The sequence below is a fragment of the Gekko japonicus genome, unplaced genomic scaffold, assembly GCF_001447785.1.
Source record: "Gekko japonicus isolate JY-2015 unplaced genomic scaffold, Gekko_japonicus_V1.1 scaffold337, whole genome shotgun sequence".
In the NCBI taxonomy this organism is placed as follows: Eukaryota; Metazoa; Chordata; class Lepidosauria; order Squamata; family Gekkonidae; genus Gekko; species Gekko japonicus.
In genome coordinates this window covers 375811-402477 of record NW_015175365.1, presented here as the reverse complement: position 1 = coordinate 402477, position 26667 = coordinate 375811, and the positions used below count along the sequence as shown (strand labels likewise).

General features: G+C 39.3%; 1 protein-coding gene across 9 annotated transcripts in view; it reads right to left on the bottom strand.

Moving 5' to 3' along the window:
* The window catches only part of DTNA (dystrobrevin alpha), a 281234-nt gene that overhangs the window by 63832 nt on the left and 190735 nt on the right, over positions 1–26667 (bottom strand). For 3 of the 9 annotated variants that reach the window (XM_015425451.1, XM_015425450.1, XM_015425452.1), the window contains 5 exons: positions 20625–20749; positions 12736–12816; positions 10108–10197; positions 4401–4478; positions 3358–3450 (listed from right to left, as the gene is read on the bottom strand). In XM_015425451.1, the coding sequence (XP_015280937.1) occupies positions 3358–3450; positions 4401–4478; positions 10108–10197; positions 12736–12816; positions 20625–20749 (467 nt within the window). The remainder of the gene's footprint in view (positions 1–3357; positions 3451–4400; positions 4479–10107; positions 10198–12735; positions 12817–20624; positions 20750–26667) is intronic. The other 6 variants (XM_015425453.1, XM_015425456.1, XM_015425454.1 and 3 more) reach the window with 3 other exon arrangements.

The following is a 26667-nucleotide window of genomic DNA, read 5'->3' as shown; positions in this document are numbered from 1 at the left end:
GTAGGGAAGATGCTCCCCCCACCATTTACTTGCTAGCATTTTTTTTTCATCATTGGAATACATAGCAGCTATTCATTTAAATACGCAGGAAAATAAGGCACACTCTAGGACACTATTTGAATGGAGGGCTAAATTTGTAGAACTGAACTTTGTCACCCCCTTTGTCTGGTGCTACAAGCATCTGAACCCAAAATCATCTTGATTGCAGACCATTTATTTCCTCAGAAGGTCTCATTAAATTCTGTGAAAGACAGTAAATGATTGCAATAGGGGATGCAGGAGAAAAGTGAGAACTTCTCCCTGCTATCAAAATTGCTATCAAAATACAAAAATATTACAAGGAAGGTTCCTAACCATCCAGCTCTTGCTACTGGTGGTTGCCCCTTGCTGTGGGGATGATATGTCCTTTTAGGGTCATAGATATCCCACTGTGCATGATCCTTGAAGCTAGAAAACCACTAGGTAGAATGGAATGCTAGAACTACCATATGTATTGTCTCCTCTAGATGAAATATGACAAATCCATAGTTACTTTGCTACTACATCAACTGAACCTGTGAACTTCCCTGTGAACATATTAGTTGTGGTCAGAAATTATAAAGAATTGTTCTGATATATCAAAATACAAAGAAAAAAGGAAGGATAATGACACTGGTTATTTCTTAGTCAATGAATTTGTTGAGATTAATGCCAGGTGTTAATTCAATCTAAGTCCACTCATACGGTTCAAGCAAATGAATCATATCACAGCTTAGAGGGAAAGGAAACACACACCCATTTTTCAAACCATTCTGATCTGAAAGGAAATTAAAGTCCACCCCCAAATGCCAAAAATAAAAAAGCATGAGAATTTTTAATGAAACCTATTAGAATCTTCATGCCTCCATCTTATTTATTCAAATATATGATTTTAATTCATGTTCCATTTTGGTGTTGCCTTATATTACCATCAATAATTTATTTAAGCCTCTGACAATCATACAGTTGTCAGCTTTTTAACTGGCCACTGGAGCCATGCCTTTAACAGTAGATTGATGTGCCAGTAGGTGATAATGTTTGTGATGGGATAAGTGTCATCTGATAGATTCTAAAGTTCAAGATGCTGTTTCATGAATGAACCAGACCAATTTTTCTCCATCAGCTGTCCATTTCAGATTTTGAAATGTTTGATGCTTCACATACACCATATAGGATGCAATGCACAATACATAAAATCCATTGTCTTAACAGCACTGCTAGCTTTCATGACTAATTAGTGTTGTTTGGCCATTGTTTTTCTCTTAGCAGTTCTTTAATGAGTAGGCAATACTTGCTTTGGATGAAACTGCAGTTTTCATCCTGCCTCATTCGAAGCCAGCCAAGGGAGGAGATTCCAAACCTCTTTAGGTTCCATTGCCCTATTGCTTGGCTGCTCTTACAATTATTACCCTCTTGATTGTCATCTAAGTCCTAAGTCCATGAAATCTCCAGTCCATTGCTTCTGGTCCTAACATCAATATGTTTGTAAACAGCAGTTTGGTTTCATTCTTTCCAATTGTCAGTGGCATGGCAGACCCTTAGCAATGTCTGAAACTTCGTAGCATGGCATCCATCAATTAAATACTTATCCACTGACTATAATGTTCTTCTGGGGATAGTGATATAACCCTGTAAAAATAGCCATATAGTATTCAAGGGCAACAGAATCCTTTATAGTGTCTGAGTGTTTAATATTCATAACCATGCCTTTCTTTACTTACTAGCAGAGAAGAAAAAAGCTGTCCTAAGAAATACATAGTTAAGATAGTTAGTCCTGCTAGCTGATTTTGTCTATTGAAGTCAAGAAGGTAGCCTGTGTGAATGACTGATGCTCTTTTTAATCAAAGGTATTAAGCTGCAGTCTTTCAAAGCCAGTAATCAGATGTTTTGTACTACACATTGCTTCAGTTACTTGAACCGTGAAGATTCATTCACCCATCCATCCTTCAGAAGCATTAAATTAAGGGCTGATTGTGGTACATGATTTACCTCTATTGAACATGTGGACTGAAGTTTAACTGTATCAGTGCAAATTTGCAGGTATAAATGGGAAGAACCCAACTGACATTTTGCTGGAATTAGGAACAACTGGAGGTGAAGGACTACATCTTGTCAGGAGCATAAATCTCTTGCTAGGATGCTCCCCTGGTGGCTAAGACATATAGGATTGTATCCTACATGTAACTGGCACAATACAGCTCTCTAGGCAAATGAGTGATTATTGGAAGTAGCTGCCTCTTTTGAAAACATAATGATAAAAATATACTGGAGAAAATCAGCCTCTAAGATTTTAATTCTTGACTGTCCTAAAAATCTTATGAATATAGTATCTTACCTTTGTCATATTGCAGGGTACTATATGATAAACCAGAGCATCCTTCTCTGATCAACTGCCTTTGAGCCCAGTAGTACGCACTTCCGTACACCGGGAGCAGAATAGGCAAATGCAAATTTAGCCTTGTTTTATTCTTAACTTTCAAAATGCTTCTTGCTATCATTACAAGTGTGTGTTGCCTCTGATATGGAGAGGCAGTGTTTCCTAGCAGGCAGAGTAGGACAGGAGAGATTTGGGCTCAGTCTCTGTTCAGCCATGAAATCATCAAACATCTTTGTGCACATAGTTAATCTCACAGCATTATTTTTAGAACAACCAACAAAAAAGCCAGAAAGCAGTCTGCACATTAGAAGCACAATATAAACAATGATTAGTAACGACCACCAGCAAAAGCAGTCTTAAAATTACCTAATTACATTTTCATGTTGTAATTGTATTTCAACGCTCACCCATTACTGATCTTTGTCATGTAGAGAACAGCATAAAGTCTTCATGTAGATCATCATATCTGATACATGAATTTTTCAGCACCCAATTTATATCCATGAGGGAGCAGTGGTTATTTTTACTTTCTCTACATTCATCTATGGAGTAAAATAATGTGCCTATGATATTCAGATGTGAGAGTTTTCACTTGAACTTCATACAGAAGTTACTTCTGTTTGGAATACTTGTAAAAATCTCAGATGCCCTGAACTGGTTCTTGTGGTTTGTTGTCTCCCCTTATATCTGTTACTAGGATAAATGAGTTAGCATGTATAAGATCTACAATTACACTATCTAGATACCTTTTAAAACTGGACCCAAATCAATGTGCAGAGCAGTATTTCCAAACAAAGCAGTTGTTCATAGAAGTTATTTAACACTGCTGAAATCAAATGGATCTGCCTTGCCAACTGAGCCTCTGCTCCATCTTTTAGGAACTGCACACTGCTCAGACCTGGGTTCACCAGGCAAATGTCCCTCCTCTATAGACCCCACCAAGGTGCCCAGCCTGCACTAACCGTGAGGGGTTGTTCTGGAGCATGTTGACATACAACCCAATGAGAACATGTTCATCAGCCAGCCTGTCTGCAACATCGAGGCTATACTGTAACCTGAAACAGGGTTGGGGGGGAAAAGGGTGTAGTCCGGACAGACAAAGAGAAATAAACAGAGAAAGCAGGAGCAAGTAAGAGTGTGAAATGGGAATTTATAAATGAGCAGTAAATGTTGTTTAGAAAAAAATGCTGAAATTCTTATCAATTCCATCTCAGAGTAATTAAGAAACTGAGCTTGCAGGACAGGACAGTTAGGTTGCTGGAGGATACAAAGCACCTAAGAAGATCTAAGGAAACAGATGCTCAAGGACCATGCAGCATATGGCCTTGTATTAATGCTATAAGGAAGCATAGGGTGTTTTTTTTAAAAAAAAAATACAGCTTTCAGAAGTTGCTTACTTTGGCTGACATCCTATGCATACTGATTTGGAAGTAAATTCATTTGAAATCTGATTGACATTAGTCAGTCTACAAACGCAGATAAATTGCATGTTACGCAGTACCATTTGAGACTGCAGATGGAAGATCAATCACATGATTGAATGGGCTCCCTGTGTCAAAAATTCTATGCATGTAGAAAACTGGTGCACTAGGGAGAAAGCAAGGTGAGATGCCTCTCAGTGATATATTAGTTTTTCTTGGCAAGGAGGTTTTGTTATTAAGGATCAAATATGTGATCACCCACTTGCCATAGGATCTATATGCCACTATCTATCTACATGTGCAGATTTACCCGTAGGACTGAAGCACAAAATGTTACCTTTGCATACACAAAACTGCATCAAAATGTAGAAATGTATTTTAAGATGCCATTCTGAGACCTCAAGAATTATTAATTTATTTTATATGTTATTTTAAACTTATTCTTCAGCCAGTTGATGAGTAAATTAAGGGGGAATTAAAATTTTGCATGATACATTTTGTTGACTGCACAGTATATTCAAAGGAAAAAGCCATTTGCTTTAGTTGTGTTAGTGCAAGCTGTCAGCGCACTTTCTTTAACTTACCCTTTGCCTTTCAAAAAAGCCGGAGCAGCCCTAGCCAGCAATTTGTTCTGCTCTACTTCATTATTCTTGTAAGGAGAGCTAGTTAATGAGACAGGACAACTAAGAAGACAATAAACTGTGATGGCTGAAATCCACCAAAACTCATTTCAAAAATTCTGAACCGTACACAAGTAATTTAATCAGAAAATTCTAAAACCTGTATCACATTAATCTGCTTTTCATGCTCTTAATTTGATTAAGGTTTCAATATAGCCAACTGCTGCCATGAAATAAGTAAGGTTTGTTCATATAGTTGGGAAGAACCACTCAGTTCAGTAGGTCTACATTCAGATCAAACATGAATTTAACAATCCCCATCAGTCAACATAATTATTATGGGTTATTCATACAAGAATATTAATGACATAGATGATGACTGCTAAATCTCTACTGCCTAGCAGATGACATTTCAGTTCCATGAGGTAACAAGGGGAAAAGAAGGAAGAATCACTTATCAGCTATGTACCTGACAGGGACAATGATAATCCAGAAGAGTTTGCTGATGTGGGCACCATATTGGATCATCCTGACTAGAGTTTCTGCACAGTGTTTCCACTTCAAAATAAATCATTGCACTATCTCAGACTTTGGGTGAGTGTTCTATAGTTACTGAGCAGGTGCCAAGGCAAAGGTTGCTTCTACTGTTTGCAGGCAGCATGGCTGTGAAGACTGGTGGTGCAGAAGGCAAGGCTTGCTTCCCCAGTAATGGGCAGCATAATGTCTTTACATGCTGGAAGGAGATAGGTGCAGAGGCACACAATTTGTCCTCCATCTAGTGACAATCCCTGCTGTGGATGACAAAAGCAAATACTTTGCTTGACCTATCAGGCAGGCAGGTAAGATGATACTGAATGGGAGGGAGAGAGGCTAAGGTTCCTCTTCCACAACAGAAAGCTTGCTACTTTGCAGATGGGAGGATAGAATCAAAGCCTTTAATTATCCCCGCACAGTAAAACACACACACAAAGCTAAACAAGAGATCAGGGATGAGAAAGTTCTGATTATCTGATCTCTCTATTTCAGAAAGAATCTTTGATTTAGAATCTGAGAAATCTCTGCATCTTTATTTTCATGTAAAACCACTAAGTACCTATACTTTAACCTCAATACCTCCCCTCCCAGGGCTGATATAAGGTCTAGTATAGGAGAAAGTTAAACAACCTCTTCTTCAGCTGTAAACGAAGTGGTGTGTAGGACTGGTCTGTATTTCAATATAGAATGGAGCGAGTGTTTGATGGGAACTAAACCCTGTCACTTGCCATGCACTACTCCACTGACTGAAGTATTTTTCTTCCGGCCAAGCTTTGATACTGTAGGTAAACTGGATTGGAAGAAAAATGCTGAAATCAAACAAGCACACTGAGGTAAAAGTTGGAGCAAACAAGGGCTTAGCTGCCTTCGCCAACTTCAACTACAGACCACAAATCCTATAGGAGTGAAGAAAAAACTCTTACACCAATTCACTCTTCGTTGTGACCTCTGCTTTTTTCTATCTCTCTGAAATTTGGCAAGGAGGATCCCTGGGGAAAGGGGTACAGCTCCAGTGAATTTCATCCCAATTGGTAGAGAACGAACAAAAAGTTGCAACTGGAAATGTGTTTTCCATTTAAACAAATTCAAATAATAATGAATTGGAACAAGTGTAACAACTAAGAAAATACATCAAAATATTAACGATAACAACTGAAATTCAACTTTATGCACATTCCTACCACATCCTCCTCCAAAAAAGCTTCAACAGACCTGGATTTTAAAAAATCTGGATATATAAAGACTTTCCCCTATTGCTTCTGGAACATATTCCATCATCTCCAGGCCCATATATGAAATGACTATAGCCTGGTATGTCCTAGACTCTAGGACCTAGAGACTTAGGCGACATGAATAAGACCTCCTAGGACAATGTGGAGTGATTACGTCATCGTACCATTATGGTACCAGAATCCCCTGAACCAGTAAATGGTCTCCAGAGCTTCAAGAGATCTGCAATAAATTCTTGTAAATTTCTTTTAAATTGTAAAGGTTCTGCTGTAGCCAGAACTACAGAGCCATTGCCAAAAGATGAATACAACCTGGTATTATTCTTTCTAGTAGTGATGTAAAAAAACCTTCCCCATTTAAGAATTCTAAATTTCAAACTTTTTCCATTAAATTCTAAACAGAAAAAGATATTTGGTGTTTGTTGGTTAACCATGGATGTCTTTGGGTAACTCAACTATATGTAGAGTACATAGTATGATATATCAGTAATTTGTCTTTATTGCTCTTCCTACTAACTGATAGAAGAAAAATGCAAAGAGAAACATTATATACCATGATATGGAGATCCAGCATTTAATTCCTGTGAAGGCAACAAAACAAAACACCACCTGTTCCATATTCTTTGGATTGCCAGTTACCCTGTTCTACTAGCATTGCTTACAGGAATTCTTCAGTCACATACATGCCACAAGAAAGGGCTTTAGTATACTCAGATGAAGGACATAGCTAGAATCTTAATGGAACAAGGATACAGGGCTGCTAGCAGGAAAGCAGTATAAGAACTAATATGGTCCCCTATCCAAGGTCCTGAATAAGTCACTTCCACTTTTAATAATCAGAAATGGAGGCTAACATGGCGTTGTGCTAATTAATATGCTGACAGATACATGTCACACAATCGTTTCTTTTCTTTCCATTCATACAAGATGGAATTCAAAGAGCTTTTTAGGTTCATTCAATAGGCTTGTGCTAACCTTGTGGAACATTTGATTTTCACTTTGACTAGCTGACTTTGTTTTGAAATATCCCAGTTTTAAAAGAGGTTTGCCACATGGGGGCTCTTTTTTTACATTAAAAAGCTTCCCTGTAATCAAGGAGTTAGTTTTACAGTTCTTTGGAGCAAAGTACACTAACAGAAGAAGAGGCATAATGTCCCTTTATTCAGAAAACACGGTAGTTTCCTTCCCCCTGTCAAAGATAGAAAATAATGTGTATAGTACACTGTGTTATACTCTTAGCAAACTCTGGTATGCTGTACATCAATCTAGCTATTTGACACACTTTTCCCTAAAGAAAAAAGCAGCCTCTAAAGAATGGGGAAACCTCTCAAGTAGCATTCCATAAGATTAAGGTCTCTGGCATGGGGTACAGAACATAGGTAACCCTCCCGGTGTACACAGGTGTGTTGTATGTACACCTAGGCATCTTTACATCCCAATCCACATATGCATAGATTTGGCATAGTATTTTAGTTTTTATTGGCCAAAAGTAACAATGTTATGTCTTCTCCACACCAATGACATATCCGTATTTGTTTTTCACAAGCTCTGGGCTGATGCCACAAATATCTGCATCATGAACACTGCATAATTTTCCTACTTCCAATTCTTTTCTGTTGGACAAATAAGGCCAGGAGTATGCCATCATCTATTACTTCTTATAAAGGATCAGACTAATAACTGGATAATTTAGGCAAGCTGGTCAATCTTGCTTTTTTCCATAATTTTCATTTCTTAACCCCCTAATTGCTTCTATTTAGAGAGAAAGTTCAAGCTTTTATATAGCCAGTTACCAAACAGCAACCCAAAGATTTAATGCAGGGCATGAGAGGGGGATACCCATAATCAAAACATGTGATACAAAAATCCGTATTTGTTTTTCACAAGCTCTGGGCTGATGCCACAAATATCTGCATCATGAACACTGCATAATTTTCCTACTTCCAATTCTTTTCTGTATAGCAAAAATGTCACACCCCAAGGAGAAGATCTGCATTGGACCAAAAACATTGCATCGAACATTAAATGTGAATGTAAATCTCACATTTCATTTTATATCCTCAGTTCAGTTTCAGATGAGTTTTAAGTACAAGATATACCAGATAATAGTCATTCACAAGTATACCTCTAATATTCTTTATTTAACTTGTGTAAATGCTCTTTGTTGATTGACTTAATGTAGGATAATAAAACATTAAAATCTATATATTCCATTTTTATGCAGAGAGAGTTTACACATGCAGTATCTCATAATATCTCAAAAAAGAGAGGATATGAACTACTGCAATGTTTATATCACTAGATAAGAATGTGAGAATCTTGCTGGATCAGAACAAACAGTCCATGTAATCTAGCATGTTGTTTTTTTCAACAGCAGCCAGCCTAGATGCTTCAAGGAGGTTCAAAAGCAGGGCATGAAAGCCTTATTATTTACAACATAAGCTTTACAACACAAACAGAGGCAAGTGTAAGCCCCAGGATTTGTGTGGAGAATGCTCAAACAACACTGCTGCACATGTGAACCATTTGTATGTGCTCGGAGTTTCTATGATGGAAATAATTACACAAAGTAAAGTGGCACAATAAGACAGATTAATCATTATGTGAGATTTCATAGAAGCAAATGAGAAATTATTGTCAGGTTTTGCTCTTTCCAATCTAATAAAGTTGGCCTGCTTCATTAGAGTTATGCAGAGTGAACAAATGGCAAGATACATAATGTGCAATGAAGACATTCAATTTGTAAAGTGCAGTTAATTTGTTAAATGCAGTTTTTTCTTCAGTAGACCATCACTATAACACAAGTGATGGCTTTGCTACCTTCTTGCATTGCTACCTTCTAATTCGCAGTCACAAGCAAATCTGTTGGACAATCAAGAAAACACAGAATTGTAGTTTCAATCATTTCAATGTTAACTGCTTAGCTTGGTACCAGAATTTATAAATTTCCTAATTTAAAATGTTTGCTTGCACCGACAACAACCTTGTAAAATGTTTACATTATAGTTTAATGCCTTTTGCTTATTGCTATACAATTTTGTATTTTTATAATGTATATAAGACTCAGAGTATATGTAGCCATATATCTCCTACAGAATGAGACATACACTATATGAAGACTGCGTATCTGATTCGGCTAAATAGCTATTTAAAATGTTGCAACTGAACTGATAAGGAGAGCTAGTAGAGGGAAGCAAAGGTGAGCCTAGTCAGAGCTCAGGGCTTTCCTTCTTCAGTTTTCATCTCAACTTGTAGCAGCCAATAGCGCTTTTGCTGTCTTTTGAAGACAGGTGCTGATTTCACTCAGAAATCTCTCAGGGCACCCCTGAGTTCAGATGGCCCCTACCCCAGTCCTGATGTGTCTGCTATCTGATCACTAGCAACAGGAGAGGCTCTACTCAAAGGCACAGAGGCATGTCACCAACAGCTGTGCTATGTGCACAGAACTGGATGCAGCGTTTTCCTGCCCTGCAGCTGGTTTGAGTGTTCCCAGTGAGGCACAGCAGTCTTCTTGTGTGGGTTGCTGTGCTTTGCTCAGGACCAGATATCAACATGTTTTCAGTGTAAGGCTCCCGTCTGACTGTGTTTCCGTCTTCTGTGTTTTGGGGAAAATACATTAAAATGAGAAATCCACAGGATGCTGCCTAAGAGCAAAAACTGCTATATAATGTACCTTTAAATACTTGTCATGTGCAAAATGAAAGATAAAAGATAGGGAAGTTCAAGGCCAGCATGAAATCCATTTGAAGTCTCATGGAAACCACAAAAGTCTCCTAATTTTTATCTTACAAACACCAAAAAACTCCATCATTAGTAATTCTGCAGACTGACTAATAAACTAATGGACTGATTTTAGTGTATAAGCTACAGAACTAAATCAATTAGTGGTTTAGTGTTCTTATACTGACCGTGAATTCTTGTGAAGCTGATTTACATACAGCTTTATAAGAGAATGCTCATCAATCTCAGGACTGGCTACATTTATACTCTCAAGTAACCTGGATAATTCAAACAATGAAACGTCATTAACAGTCTGCAATAGGGGAATAGTATAATAGAATGGTCCAGGGAGGCACATCAAAAGAACAGGCATATAGTCTGTGCCACTGTGTATGCTGTATTATCTATTTAGTATATATATTATCATGCTATTAATGCATCATTTTCTACTTTTGTAATTCCATTTTCTGCATCGCTTGACACCCTGTCTGATATTTTTTGCGGTTACTAATTCTTGTAATCCCAGTCCAACTGCATTGCTTATTAGATCTTTCTCGCTATTTGATTACATTGTTTTATACCATGTAATCCATCCTGAGTCTCAATGAGAAAGGTGGAATATAAAGTAAGTAAATAAATAAATAAAAATAAATTAAAAAAATATTTAAACCTGCATGGGAATAAGGTTAGTGTGAATCTAGAGTGTTTAATTCACATCCTATGAAGGCAGGTTGTTGCTTATGGGAACAGTGTATTTAAATTTAATTCAGGTTAACAGAGGCTGGAAGTAAAATTATTAGAACAAGTCACAAACCACTTCATCAGGATTTTATTGGGATAGAAAAACAAACACAATTAAGTCAAATGATCACTTGAAGCAGATTTCTGGATTTGGGTTAAGCTTCAGAATCCAAATATTCATCAGAACTTCCTTCTTGGCCCTTAGAAGTCTTGATTTCAGCCATCCCAATTCATAGTAATGGAACACAGTGAACACACATTTGCATCTTGAAACATGAGCATATACACCAGATACACCTTACATTACTTTATCTCTTTACAGACATTGGTGTAATGGTTAATGTGTCAGACTACAATCTGGGAGACTCTAGCTGGATCCCAACTCTGCAATGGGAACTCATGGGGTCACCTTGGGGCAGTCACTTTCTCTCATCCTAATTTGTTTTACAGGGCTGTTGTGAGGATAAAATGGAGGAGGGAATAATGATATTGTAATGTGGTATATAAATAAAATCACTGAAGTACAGAAAATATTTTATCTTGCTTATTCTCAAAATGTTTTTCAGAATATTTAATCAGACAAACAAATAAAATATACTGCAAATGCTGGGTATTTATTTGTAGGGTACTTTAACTTGGTTCACAGGCTGCAATCCTAATAACACTTTGTTGGTAGTAATGCCCATTGAATAAAACAAGACTTACTTCCCAAGGCAACACACCAGAGAATTATAGGTTGGATCAAACTGTGCCCTTCTGCACAAGGAAGATCCCTTGCACTCCAGAAGGGCTGTTATATGTCTTATGCTAGAGAAAAGTTAATCTGAATCCAAAGTCATTCTTCTGCTTGCCAAAAGCTTGGGCAACCTCTGGCACAAGCAACAGCATCAGAACTGTTACACTCTGTGAACTCTTGTGAAAACTGTTGAACAAATTTATGAGGGACATCACTAGCTGCTATTTTCCTTCCACTCATGTTTCCTTTGATCCAACTTGATCATTTCAGTGCAGTGGAAAGAATGTGATTCTGGCTGGGTGGGTATGCAACTCCTTCCTACTCTCACAGTGCAAACATATCACAGTGTCTGCAATAGACAATGGGCTTCACTTGCACAGACATTAAGATTTCTTGCTGGAACCATAAGTGCGAGACAAGCAATGTTATAGGTACAGAGGGCTTGTAACTTTTACAGCTTCATAGAGTGCATTATAATAAAGAGAATTCATAGTCATCAGATGAACTAACATAACATCAGCTTAGGTGGCTTTCAAAAAGGGCTAGACAAATTCATGGAAGGAAAGACTTATCCATGGCTATTACTCACAATGATTAACTAATGATAACTAATGGAACTCTCCATCCTCAGAAGTAATATAACTCTGAATAGTAGCTTCTGGGGGCAAACAATGAGAGACTGGTACCTTCTTGTCCTCCTTGAGAAATTTTTCTAAAAACAGCTTAAGGGCCACAGTTGAATGCTAGATCACATGGATAGACTTCTGGGTCTGATCCAGCACAGGCTTTTCTGTTCTTGTGAATGATTGATTATAATTTACTGAAATGGCATATTAGTACAATAGCTCCACCAGTTTGGCTTCACAATATAGCTCAGTTCTTAATTCTAGTTGGCCACATATACTTAGGAACTCCTTCGTACATACTAGGAACATTTGTTCCATTTGCCCACATTTGCTTCTTGGTATTTAAATACTAGCTTTTGTTTTTAGGTGTTCTTGAAGTACATTGTAGATGTTTCAGTATTCAAAGTTAAATTGATATGGGTTGCATCTTGACATACTGCATATGATAGGCATATGGCCAGAGGTTACCTGAGTTGGTTCTGGGTGTTTAGAAGGCAGAACACAGGCACCTAAGCAAGCAACTCTATGCTTTTGCTCAGGTTCCCAGATTTTAAAAAATGGAGTCCAACTTTAAACAATGAAAATTCAATCCAAACACATTTAAAGGCATTTCTATACTGGTTTTCGACTGTTTGACTGCATGAACTTTGAAATGAAAACATAAGCAGAAGTTTAATTATTGTATCTCAAAAGGTATCAGAATAAATACTCACCTTCTGTTTGTAAAAGGGCTTCCTGAGGGAACAGAATGGGAGAACAGTGTATCATTCATGCTGGTGACTGGTCTGGGAGGCCTTGAAAGAAGATAAAATAAGTGGTTTGTATAATGATGGAAGCATGAACCAAAGCATGAAAGACAGCATCTGCGCATGTGCATGCTCACACACAATTTCAGTCTATAGAAATGTATCGTCCTTCAGCTTTTCAACTATAAATCTAAATTTATGGATTAGCATGAGTGAGTGTTAGAAAAACATCCCTTTTTTACATTCTGACATATCCTGCATGCAATTTATTTGCTCCCTTTACTTGCTCCAGAAAAATGATTGACTGTTCTGCATTTTCACAAAGACTACTGAAATGCTCTATAAAATACAATTAATACAGAGAGCTTCTAACAGTCTTTAAATTATTTGCATACCTCACTGATTTCTTGTTATTTGAGTTTCCACAGATCCTCTAAAGGAATACTGTCCCTTTTTGAAAAGCCAGGTTTTCTTCTGAAATTGCTATACCTCAGGTGATTTCAAATGGCTATGTGGTAGCTTCTTTAAAAACATAATTGCATGGAGGCTGCTTCTGTGTGGGGTGTAACAGCTCCATGTTACGCAGAAACTTATATGTTCACTATGCCACAGCAAACTGCCTCCCCCTATAAGCTGGTCATAGCATAGTAAATGTCAGAGGAACCACACCATAATGTGTTCACACAAATAGCTCTACATTCACAGCATCAAAGAATTTGAACTTAAAGCAGCCACCACAATATAGGTGCTGCTTGGTAATATGAATCATCAGTCCGCCATGTTTACAAATGGGAAAAACAAAACGAAACAGGAATGTACATAATAGCAAATTGGAGATGCATGGTTCTCTCATCTAGTCAGCTTCCTCTCTGCCCTTTTCCCCCGAAACAGCAACATAAGGCTAGGAATGTACAAGACTGACACAAAGCTGACTGAGACACATGCAACAGATGCCAACAGATTTGTCTGCAATCTGCATTTTTTGAGAAAGTGTTGATCAAGAATAAATATTTACAAATTCATGCTGCATTATATTCCTCATGCAAGAATTTCAAGAGATATTCTCATTATGTTTTTCATGAGGAAGGTCAGGTTTTTCTATATAGCAAATGAACAGACGTAAAACCACTGGGACAGTAGATAAAAACATAACAAGTTATTAATTCTTTTATGTATACTTCTCTCATTCATCTCAGAAGTAGTTTAGAATGTACAGGTTAATATAGGAATTCTGGGAAGTTGGGGCAGAAACCCAATACTACATTTTTTGCCATTAAGGCCTAGGTAGTGTTTCTGAAGTGCTCTTCAGAGAGACTAACTAAGCTCTCCCATATGGCTGAATGACACATGTTCTAAAATGGTGTAGGAAGCAGGCACAATTCAGAAGCCACTGCTCAGGTCTGGTATTACTTTGGCCCTATGACAACTAACATCCACAAGCTGAACAGATTTAGTATAACACTATAATGTCAAATGCTCTATTCCAGAGAATGCAATTTATGTACAGAAACAGATTTCCATATGTTGACTAACAACGCCATGTGCAAAAGCCAGTGCTAGGAAGGGGGAAATCCCCACACCCAGCGAACAGCAATATAAATGTGATGCAGTTTGAAGGATGCAGTCTCAGGACCGCTTACAAAGCAGATCTATGGGAATTGTGAGATTGCTAAAGCTTAAAATACTGTTAATTGGCAGCTGGATAAGGAGGGAGAGGTGTCCAGCAAGACTGTGCACCCCCTTCTCCCTCTTCTCCAGGTGATACAACCTGTTCAAAAAGAAGGCTGAAAGAAGGGAAAAAGTAGCTTTGAAAAATGATATAACTAAATGGAAGTCATGCTCAAAGGTTCTTATGAAGACCTCTTATATTCAACAGTCTAATAATTACAAAGTCTGTTCCCTTCATCTAAAGCATACTGAAAGATAACTTACCAGGTATCTCTTTTGCAGCAAAAAAAAAAATCATTAAGATTAAATATTTCCTTTAAAAAGGTGCCATAGGTAGAGAAATACAACATATTTCATTGTTAAGGCAAGCACTTAGTAAAACAGTGCTATTGTGGCTTGACGTAAATGGTTATGGATGTGTTCGTCTACCTCTGTATGGTAATAATAATTACACTGTCATCATTGCTGGCTGATTCACATCAAGGAAACCACTGACAAATTGGTATCACACAGGATTCCATATGCGTGTAGCATGAAATTTTGTTTTAAATAACTTAGTACATTTGTTAATAATAGATGGCGATTTTCCAGTTCTGTATATGAATAGAAAGCCACCAATATTTGTTACAAAAACTAGAAACCAGAGGCTGAGGCATGAATGTGAAAAGGTATACAATAAATCTCTATTACAAAATAATACACAGGTGAGGATTTCAAGAACCATGGTTCAACTGGGTTCCTTGCATCAGGCATCTGGTTTGGTGTTCCTTTAACCAGTGCCCTGCCTTTCCACTACATTGTATGTCAAAGTGCCTTGAGCACTCAGAAAGTTATGCTGCACAATGAACTGCATTTGAAACTCTGGTGCTAAAGCCTGGGAGTTCGTTCAAAGAAAAATAATTAAGAAGATCAATAGGTGACAAATGATTTAATAAACATGTCTACTGATTAAACTTGAATTACAGAAAATTTACTGTAAAGGGCTATGGATTGCTATTAATAAATCTTTACAAATACTCTGTAGATTATCAATTGTAGTATTTAAAGCATAATTTGCCTCTTTTGGGAGAGTGCTCTGCATTTCTGCCTCAAAAGTGCTGGTAGATGCAGCAAAGGAAGTAATATCAGTTTGCAAAGGTTTAAAAATAAGAATGCAAATTATCAAGGGAATACTTTTTCAAGCCATTATTCTTTTAGGATTTGAGCTAGCATATTCTGCTGATTTAAAACAGGAAGGTAAAACCACTTTGTATCCTTATATCATTTATAGTGCTAAATGTAACAATTTTTGAACATAACATTTATTACAAAGTGCAACAACTATGCTAGCAGGAACTCATATACAGATAAATACCATGTTTAAAAACAGTGTATAATGCTAATATAAATTCAGGCATAGTTACACAAAGGATTTTTGTCCCTACTGGTAGTAAGAGCGAGGAGGGGGGTTGATTACATGAACGCTACCATCGAAGTGGCTGTAAATTCCCCTTTGCTTCAATGCTTGTTTAGAGCTGTTATCATGATACGCTCAATCTTCCATTATATTTAAGAGTAAAAGTTACTCTGATAAGAAGACATTCTCCAAGATTTCATGCAGCAATCTTTTCCCCTCTGTAAATTTGTTAGTTGCAAAGTATATGATGCTCTTCCAAAACTTGTGCATTTTTATTTTGGTTTAATTATATTTAAATACAATTTTCAATTTCCATACTAGGAAAAATAAAAATAAAATAAGTTTTACTGTCATTTCCAGGCACATGGAATTGCTCTTTAAAAAAGGAGAAATATCCTAGCACAGCGGTGGCCAAACTGTGGCTCGGGAGCCGCATGCGGCTCTTTCACACATATTGTGCAGCTCCCAACAGGGCAGCTGGGGAAGCTAAATATCATTAGCATACAAATATCACTGGACGAATAAATATCATTATCAATATCTGCTTTTACCACTTTTGTTGTTATTTTTGGCAGTCTCATTTAATGTTAATAAAAAGCAAATTTGCATATTTCCCAATAAAAACGTGTAATATTTGTTCATGTCTTGCGGCTCTCAAACATCTGATGTTTATTCTATGTGGCTCTTACGTTAAGCAAGTTTGGCCACCCCTGTCCTAGGGCCAGAATAGATCAAATTACTGATTTTTGATACCCTTGTAAGAACAAAGTGTAATTCCTTTTCACGTCCCAGTATATTTTCTGCTTCTCAAGCATACTGGATCCAAACCAGTGATGATTAAGGCTGCCATCCTGTGCACACATATTTCCAAGTAAACATCAGAATAAATACACTGGAGGCAGAAAAACAGTCAGGGACATTGTCCGGCCACGAGACAAGGGAGTTAAAAAGATTACTAAAGGAAGATAAGGAGACTGAAGACCAGTTGAACAAATGCTTTGTACTGGTCTTCACTGTAGGATATGTGGGGTAGTTACACACCCCAGAACCACTATTTCTGGGAAGGGCATCTGAAGAACTGAATCTCATAGATGTGAAGATCTAGGTCTGCTAACTGATAAACAAAAAAAAAGTCATCGGGTCCATGCAGGGCTATTTTTAGGCAGGAACGCACAGGAACAGAGTTCCGGCTGGCTCCTGAGTTGGCCACACCCAGCAGGAACTCATTAGCATAATAGGCCACACCCAACAGCAGAAACTCATTAGGACTGGCTACATTAGGGGTGGGTGGCCTAACATGCAAAGGAGTTCCTGGTACAAAAAAGACCTGGGTTATGACAACAAACAAGGTAAACAGAATAAAAAGCAAAAGGTTGGTGTGTCTGGATGACCACACTTCTGCAAACATGGGGTGTGTGGCCTAATATGCTAATGAGCTGTGCTGTCAGGGGTGTGACCTAATACGCTAAGGAATTTCTGCTGTTGGGTGTGGCCTATTATGCTAATGAGTTCCTGCTTGGCTTTTTCTACCAAAAAAGCCCTGGGTCCATGTGGTATATAAAGAACTTTCTTACTTTCTAAAAATAATGTGCAACTTGTCACCAAATCAGACTTCTTATCAGAGGACTTGAAAGTAGCAAATGTTACACCAATTTTTAAAAAGGGATTTTAGGGGAGATCCAGAAAACTGCAGGACAGAGAGCCTAACCTCTGTTCCAGGTAAATTAATGGAAATGTTTATTAGAGATAGGATGATCTCTTCATGGCCTGGGACTGAAACATCTAAAGAATTGTCTCCTCACATGCACGAGTTTGCCAACTACAATCTCCAGGCTGCCACCTACTGGCTCTTCCCTCATTTAAGATGGCCTCAGAGCCTGTTTTTAGAACTGTAGCTGTGTCTGTGTGAAATGGGCTTTTTGAGGAGATAATCACTGTCTTTAAAAACCTTAACTTTCTGAGTAACTTTGCAGTTACGGCATAAGAGGACAGATCCACATGTACATTAATAATGGTTAAAACAGGCAGCAGAAACCAGGCGTAATGGGACAGTTCTCACAATGCAGTTGACTGACTAGTCATTTCTTTACACTGTTTTGGTTTCTAACAAGCCAAACAATCTGAGGTCTAAAATTTCAAGCTAATTTTTGAAATTCAGTTTCAAAATGATTCACGAAATGAGATACTGTTTTGAAAAAGCTATTTGTTAAGGTTAAACAAATTGGTAATTTCAAGTCTTCATTGTAGCTTCTAATATTTTCATAATAGACTTTTTGCTTATTACTAGTGCAACACACTGATCAGGCTTGTAATGACAGCTCACTTCTTTAGAATGATGTCACTTAGTAATCACAGCACAGTATTTAATATCTGTGTAAGATCCTTCATGTCAAAGCAGGCTAAGTGACTTCCAACAGTGCAGCCAACCATAGACAATCATTATGTAACACAATATTCCCTCTAATTACAATATGACATAAAACATATGACAATGACACGTGTAAATACAGAATGATCACTCATATATAAGAAAAAATGACTTAAGGTAAATGAAACATAGAACATGAAAATAAATCCTTGTAGTGGATATCTGCACTTTAATCCATTTACATAATGCGAATGGTTATAGTAGAAAACCCATTAACTAAACCCAATTGTTTTTTGGACACACTGGAAATTGTTCCTGTCAGAGAGTTCCTATCCAAACATCTGATTACTGGGAAGTTTATATATCTCCAAAACAACTTGGATTGATGACTGAGTACATGAAAAATGTTGTGAATGCTAATCATCTATGACCCATTCATATCAAGGTCAGCTCAAGATATTTTCATGCCTCTAGCATCCATCTCGTTTGCCACCCTAGTTGGTTCCAATGTGACTTGCGGAGGTAGTACCTTTGCAGCCTGCCTTGCACCACTGTAGAAGTGGCAGAGATTCAGAACACAGTGACAGGAACAAGCTATGTGCATAACCTCTTTCTACATCACTAATTTTTCCTGGCCTGCCGCCCCACACAGCTGCTTGGGCTGCTTGGGTGGTAAACTAGTTCTTGACTCATACTCCAGTGGCTCATGGGAGAACCTGCTTACTTCTCAGAGGCTCAGTTCTCATTAAGGTGGTAAAGCTATGGCTGTTCATTACCATTTCCAATGACAGGTAAGATTATGGATTGTTTCTTCATAATGTATTTCTCTGCACAAAAGAAACCCACCTGCTAGGAGAAGTGTTCTAGGTTAGTCTTCTCCCTGACATCTAGTTTTCTATCTGGATTACATGTATGTTTTGTATAAAAGAACTGCCAATCATACAAGCCTCCACCTTTACTCTGAAGTGGTAATCCAGACAAAGGATTACCACTTGTGTTACCCAAAACTTTCACACTCTTAGCTAATAAAGGTATTGTCTTATAGTTCCTGTTCAGATTTTTCAAGCGTACCAACTCAACTATCTGTGTTTTTACTCTTAACTCTGAATCCACATGTGACTACTTGGAAAAACCTGGAGAAGATTTGTCCTCTGGACAATTTTCCCCTGTGCAGATCTGCTTTCAGAAGATGTGAAATTTATTTATTTATTTATTTATTTATTTATTTGGACATATCCCGCCCTCCCCGCAAGCAGGCTCAGAGCAGGTTCCAACAATACAAATACAATATATGCTGAACATTTCTGAGACCCCAACAACAAAATAACATATACTTGCAGCTCTGCTCTTCTGTGAATTTCTCAGCATCAGCTCTCTCAAGGATTATATGGTCAAACAAATATTGAATAGGATGCACATCATAGAAGATTCAAGATACAACTGTTGTTTGAGCTTACATGGACCAGAAATGGGGAAGTCTACCAGCTAGTGTTCTAATTGTATGATGATTCTGCTTGCAGGCTTCAGATAACGGTGATTTAGTATAGGTATGGTGTAGTCAGTTTCTGCCTTGCTGATATCTGCATGCTGAATTAGCAGTATACCAGTCACCTGCCCCAAATTCATAATTCTGCCAACATTTAGACATGCCCTTAGTCCTCCTGTCTATTTTCATATTGTATTCCTGATCATCAGCTGTTCGTCACATCAAAAAGTGAGTGTTCATGTATGGAAAATCAAGGTATTGCTTATGAACCAGTTACAAAATTAAACACAGCAATTTAAAGCACCTGTGTTCTCCCTTTTGTGCAGCACAGGGCATTAATTTTCAAACCATAATTTCTGCAGAAAAGTATTGCCTTTGTGTGAATTAATGTACTCTTAAAAATCATTATGTAGAAAGGCAATAGAAAGCCAATACACATCTCTCCAAGTTTGTCAGATAAATACTTTGAAATTTGCTGTCAAGTGCTGAAATGCAGAATAATTTTTAGTCTCACTTTTGACTTGGCTCAGTCTCTAGAATATGGTTTCACTGGTCAAGAGATACCTGAATCATGTTTACCTCTTTTCTCCTGTTCAACTAGCAATCACTTAATCACAATTTAAAATAGCTATTAAAATTACAAAGCTATTAATTTAAAAAAACTTCTGTAAAGCTCTCCAAGCTTTTATTTTATTTTATTTTTTAAAAACCACATCTCCTCACATTTTCAGTATTGCAAAGATGAGCAATGTGTGGGTAAATTGATGCCAATTGGACCACTGAATACAAAGCACCATTTCTTGAAAACTGCCATGAAACAGTTGATTGATCATGACATTCAGTATGAAGATGTCCTCTTCCATTTGCCCTTAAACCAAGACAAATAGTAAGTCAGCTAGATCAAAGGCTTTTTATATCTTTAGTGCCTAGATACTTACACAATATGAGCCAAGTTTAGAGGTTTTTCAGGCTGGTCTGGAAACATTGGGTGCAAAGGTTCACGGCTGGAAGCACAGCTTAAAGACTTGCTAAGTGCATTCGTTAACTTCTTAGCAGGTGATTTCTGGGAGGAATAAGGAAGGTAAAGGTAATCTGGACAGATCAGCTTTAAACTGCTGTTGTGACTACAGGAAAACAAAATTATTACTACTGACTGATGCACCTTTCACCCCCAAAGCCCATAAATTAGACGGTCCTGAGGTTTCCCCCCTTAAATCAGTTCAATAGCTTTAAAGAAGGCTTAATCTTACTGGTTAAGGAGAGATTTTACATTCAAATATTTGCGAAATCTCCCAGTATTTCATTTATTTTCACTTGAAATCAGAGGTGTTGGAAAATGTGCAAAGGATTCCAGGACCCACTTTGAATCTCTCCATGGGTAAAATGTTGGGGCAAAATGCCTATATCTGAACAGCAAATAGGCTTGCCAAGTCCCCCCAGGGGGCGGGGAAACCCCCGCCCCAGAGGCCCGTTCCCCGCCGCTGGCGGATTGGGCCCCGGGGGAAGCCCCACCCAGACGGGCGCGTCAACCCGGATACTTCTGGGTAATGTGCGTGTGGTGCGCGTGCACTTCATGCGCACGAGCAAGCTCCAGACGCCAGCCGGGAGTCCCCCGCTGCGGCGCAACAACCGACTTGGCAACCCTAACAGCAAACAAAGTCAGACTGGAGAGTGATCAAGCATTTCTGTTATTAGAAATCATGTCAGTCATAAAAGCGTTAAGAACAAAGGGACGTGTACACATACACTTTTTTTAGTGGTCTCTGAAGGCTGCGTGGAAATTTATCAGCAAAGACACCAAATGCCCAATTTTATTAGCAGAGTTTTCTTCTAATAGATAAAGGCAGTTGAGCCTTAACTGTAAAACAATATGTACAAAGCTGCACACCTTTGCATGAACTGCCCTCAGAGCAATATACCATTAATGTGAAGTGCCCATGGGCCTACAAAGAGTTGTGCACTAAATACTGACACAGCATACAATCAAGGCAGAACACCCCCCCCCAAAAAAAAAGATTCCAGGCTGAAAAATAAGCCTGATTTGTAAATCTAGCAAATCTAGTAACTCTATACATAGTTGCCACATCTCCCACTTTGCTCATGCTAGCTAGTGTAGGGACAATGAATTGTACCTTTGTAATATGGGCTGTGGTCACACGGTCATTTTGATCGGGTTTCACTGCTGTTTCCTCCCACTTTTAAAATAGCTGACCAGATGGGCTGATCTGCCTCCCGTGCCGAAGCGGGCTCACTCCTGCAATGCTCCCGGTTCTCTCCCATGTTTTCTTGCACCGGGAAAATCAAGTACTTTCCGGGTATTTGCGCTTTGAATCTGTGATTTGGCCAATCTGGACAGCCATCTCTCGCAATGATTGTGCTTAGGGTCGTCTGACCGTTCTTCGTGTGATGAGGTCCCTCCCCAAGCTTCTGCCTTTGAGCACATGAGCAATAACATTCAAGTGCACATCCAGCACTTGGTAGTACATTGTGGGTTCATTTTGTTAGGAGAGAGGGAGGGAGCCCCTGATGCCCGGGAGCAGAGTAATCCCAGTTTACCAGTAGTGTTGGGCCAGGAAGTAGCGTGGAAAGTTGCTGGGGGGAGGTGGGTGGGTGGAGAAGGAAGTGCCGGGTGGGCTGGCAGGTGAGTGGGTGGCGGAACCTGTCCATGGTCCCCAAAGCTGTGGCATTGGGAGGGAGGGAGCCCCTGGTGCTGGGGAGCAGAGCGCACCCAGATTGCCAGCAGCATTGAGCCGGGGTTGGTCAGGCAGCAGGACATGGCATGGAGCGGGTCGCGGAGAGAGACACAGGGATCGGCTGCATTCTACCCGCCTGGCGGAGCCTGCCCATGGAGTCCCCGAAGCTGCGGCGTTAAGAGGGAGGGAGGGAGCCCCCAGAGCCGGGGAGCAGAGCGCGCCCAGCTTGCCAGCAGCGTCGGGCCAGGGCTGGTCGGGCAGCAGGACGCGGCATGGAAGGTTGCTGGGGGGGGAGGCAAGCGGGTGGCGGAGAGGGTTTTTTCCCAAGCTTCTGGCTTTGAGCGCATGTGCAATTCAATATTTAAACATTCAAGCACACATCCAGCACTTGGTAGTATGTTGTGGGCAGTGTTCCCTCTTAGCTGGGTCAGTGTGAGCCAGCTCACAGTTTTTTAGCTTCAAGCTCACACATTTTCATCTCTGCTCAGGTAGGAGGGCTCCCAAGCAAACTGATTTATGCAGCAGCCAAATCGCCTGCTCACGACTTTACTGCTAGTAGCTCACAAAATAGAATTTTTGCTCACAAGACTCCACAGCTTAGAGGGAGCATTGGTTGTGGGTTCATTTTGTTAGGAGGGAGGGAGGGAGCCCCTGGTGCTGGGGAGCAGAGCATGCCCAGCTTGCCCAGTAGTGTCGGGCCAGGAGGTGGCATGGAAAGATGCTGGGGGGGAGGCGGGTGGGTGAAGAACAAAGTGCCAGGCAGGCTGGCAGGCGAGTGGGTGGCAGAGCCTGCCCAAGGTCCCCAAAGCTGTGGCGTTGGGAGGGAGGGAGCCCCTGGTGCTGGGGAGCAGAGCGCACCCAGATTGCCAGCAGCATTGAGCCGGGGTTGGTCAGGCAGCAGGACATGGCATGGAGCGGGTCGCGGAGAGAGACACAGGGATCGGCTGCGGTCCACCCGCCTGGCGTTTATTATTTGTTTGCTGTTGGGGGGCCCCTGCAAAAACAAGGGAGTATGGCGAGTCGGCCGTGTACATTTGCATATGCGCAAAGTAAATTTTTAAAAACCCTCGTGCCGCTATCTAGACGGTGCCCAAAGCCTCATCACACAATGCTTGCAGTTCAGGGAGGGATGTGTGATCATCCCAACCCAGAAAAAAATATTCCAGATCAAATTTAGAGTGGGAACAAATTGCAATTAGCTTGCCGTGTGACCACAGCCATGGAGTTATAATGTTCAAGGGATGGCAAGCTCTGCTGCTGCCCTTCCCCTTTACTGCTCTTTGGAAAGCAAGACCAGATTGGTGTGGTGTATTTACAGAGATTAGGCTTAAAGCATTCAAAGTGCAAGAAAGTTTAATAAATGCATAGAATGTTCAAGCATCAGGCTGAACAAGGATACAAAGAAAAGGTGCAAACATGCAGCCCTCTAAATCTAAACTGTAAATGACATTTAATTAGGACAGGCTAGTAAATCTTGAAGTTGCAGGATTTAATAGTCCTTCATTACCTTAGTTTTCAGAGTTGGGACTTCTATTGTTCCTTGATATGCAATCAAGATGGAGTCCCTAGGTAAAGCTTAGTAATTCATGGCTTGACCTTTCCTGGCCAAAAGAAAGCTTCTTCCTCAGTAAGGCTTTTGATAAGGTTCCACATAATATTCTTGTTGACAAATTGGTGGGATGACACTCACAATTAAAATATTAGGATTGAGGAGTACAACTTATTTAAAAGGGACAGACAAATAAGGAAGGGCAGAGGAGTCACATTATATATAAAGGAGTTATATACTTGTGAGGAAATACATGAATCTGAGCATGAAAGTCCAGTTGAGATCCTCTGGGTTAAAATAAAAGGAGTAACAAATAATAGTGATATTATGGTGGATGTCTACTATAGACCACCAAGCCAGGTGGAGGATTTGGATGAGACACTCCTAGAACAGATTACAAAGTTCTCAAAGAGACAGGACATGGTGGTCATGGGAGATTTCAATTACCCGGATATCTGTTGAAAGTCCAACTCTGCTAAATAAGAAAGGTCCAATAAATTCCTGACTTGTCTTGCTGACAACTTCATTTTCCAGAAAGTGGAGAGGGAAACAAGAGGACCTGCTATCTTGGACTTGATTCTTACCAACAGGGAAGTACTGGTTGACGAAGTGAAAGTAGTGGGCACCCTGGGTAGTAGTGACCATGCACTTTTAGAATTTACAGTCTTGGAGAAAAGAAAAGCTGTATGTAGTCAGACATATAGGCTGGACTTCAGGAAAGCAAATTTTGAAAAACGTAAAGTTACGCTGAGTAGAATCCCATGGTCAGAAATACTTAAGGAGAAGGGAGTTCAAGAGGGATGGGAGTTTCTTAAAAGCAAAGTAATGAAGGCACAATTACAAACGATTCCTATGAGAAGGAAAAAAGAAGCCAAGGTGGCTCCATAAAAAGTTTTCTAAAGACTTGAGAAATAAAAAAGACTCATTTAGGAAGTGGAAGGAAGGCCTTACAACCAAGGATGAATATAAACAAATAAGCACTGCTTGTAGAGAGAGAGTTAGGAAAGCTAAAGCTCAGTATTTCAACGGGGATAAATGTAAAGTTCTGCATTTAGGTAGGAAAAATCAATCCTAATTATAGGAGGAAGGAGACTTGTCTTAGCAGCTGTATGTGCGAAAAGGATCTATGGGTCTTAGTAGACCATACATTGAGCATGAGTCAGCAGTGTGATGTGGTAGCTAAAAAGGCAAATGCCATTTTGGGCTGTATCAACAGAAGTATAGTGATGGTATCACTTTACTCTACTCTGGTTAGACCTCAACTAGAGTAAGAAGGATATAGACAAGCTGGAACATGTCCAGAGGAGGACAACAAAGATGGTGAGGGGTCTGGAGACCAAGTGCTATGAGGAAAGGTTGAAGGAGCTGGGTATGTTTAGCCTGGAGAGGAGATGACTGAGAGGTGATATGATAACCATTTTCAAGTACTTGAAGGGCTGTCATATAGAGGATGGTACAGATTTGTTTTCTGTTGCCCCAGATCGGACCAGAGCCAATGGGTTGACATTACAGTATGGTGTGTGATATTAAACCTTTTGTTCTTACTTTGGCCAGACCCATTAGCCTAATTAAGAGCTGGAAAACTCTGCTGGGGACAGAGAGATGACTCATCTCCCATAGTTTTCATTTTGCTAGTCTTTTACTAGTTTTTGGAGCATATATAAAGCATAGCTCCAAAACAAAATATCAAGGTAGATTCGAGAGTGGAGGGTATTTATCTACAGCTTGCATGCAGTTTTGTGATATTTGGGTTGGTCCTAATAAAAAGGTATTACTTAGCTTTTGTTTCTGACCTACTGAGTGAGCCATGCCACCTAATGAGAACTGCTATTATAGCAAAAATTTATAGTTCTTCATTTCTTAACCCTTGTCTGTTCTGTACAATCCAACATCCGCTTCCATATGTAATATTGATTGTGTCATAATAATTCATCTGGTTTCAGCGCCTTATTGCATGCTTCACTACTTTCTAATAATGAATCATCTCAAAGCTTGAATTCCAGATTCAAGGAAACCTGTTTTGTAAAAAAAAAAAAAACCCCATTTCTTGTCATCTAACCCACAACCTTGCTAAACTGCAGTATTTGGACATCGATTTGAAAGCAACTTTAACTGGTTTCAGTGGAACTTACTGCCAGGAAAATGTGCACCACAACCAAAGCACGTATATAAACTCAAATCCAATGAGTTTAGACTGAGTTGTGGTTTGACCTGGTCATTGATACAATTTGATATCCTTGTGGACAATATGGCAAGCTCATATATTTATCTCACCAGAATGTAAAACTCTGTTCATGGTATTAGAGAGTTCCCCCCCCGATAGCTATGTGAACTACTCTGAAAAAAGTTCAAAGGCTATATTGATTGGATAGTATTTACATAACATGCCCATACTTCTGCTGACTTCATAAAAACACATTTAATGACAAGTTGAATGGTAAATCCATGTTTTCCATAGTTCTTTTGCACACATCTATCACCACATCAAGCACAGAACACGAGAGAAAAGGTAACAAACTTGGCTATGATTCCTACAAAAATGAACAACTTACTGTGGAAATAGTATTATATTCCAAGACCTGCTTGCCGCTGTCCTGACTTCCAGTATAGTATTAACAAGTCAGACTGCTCAAATCCACACCGAGGACAGTCACACAGTCCAACTCTTCCCATGTTTCATCTCAGAACTGACTGGGAACAGGGACCATGGCTGGGGCTTCTCCATTTTAGAGTTACGTA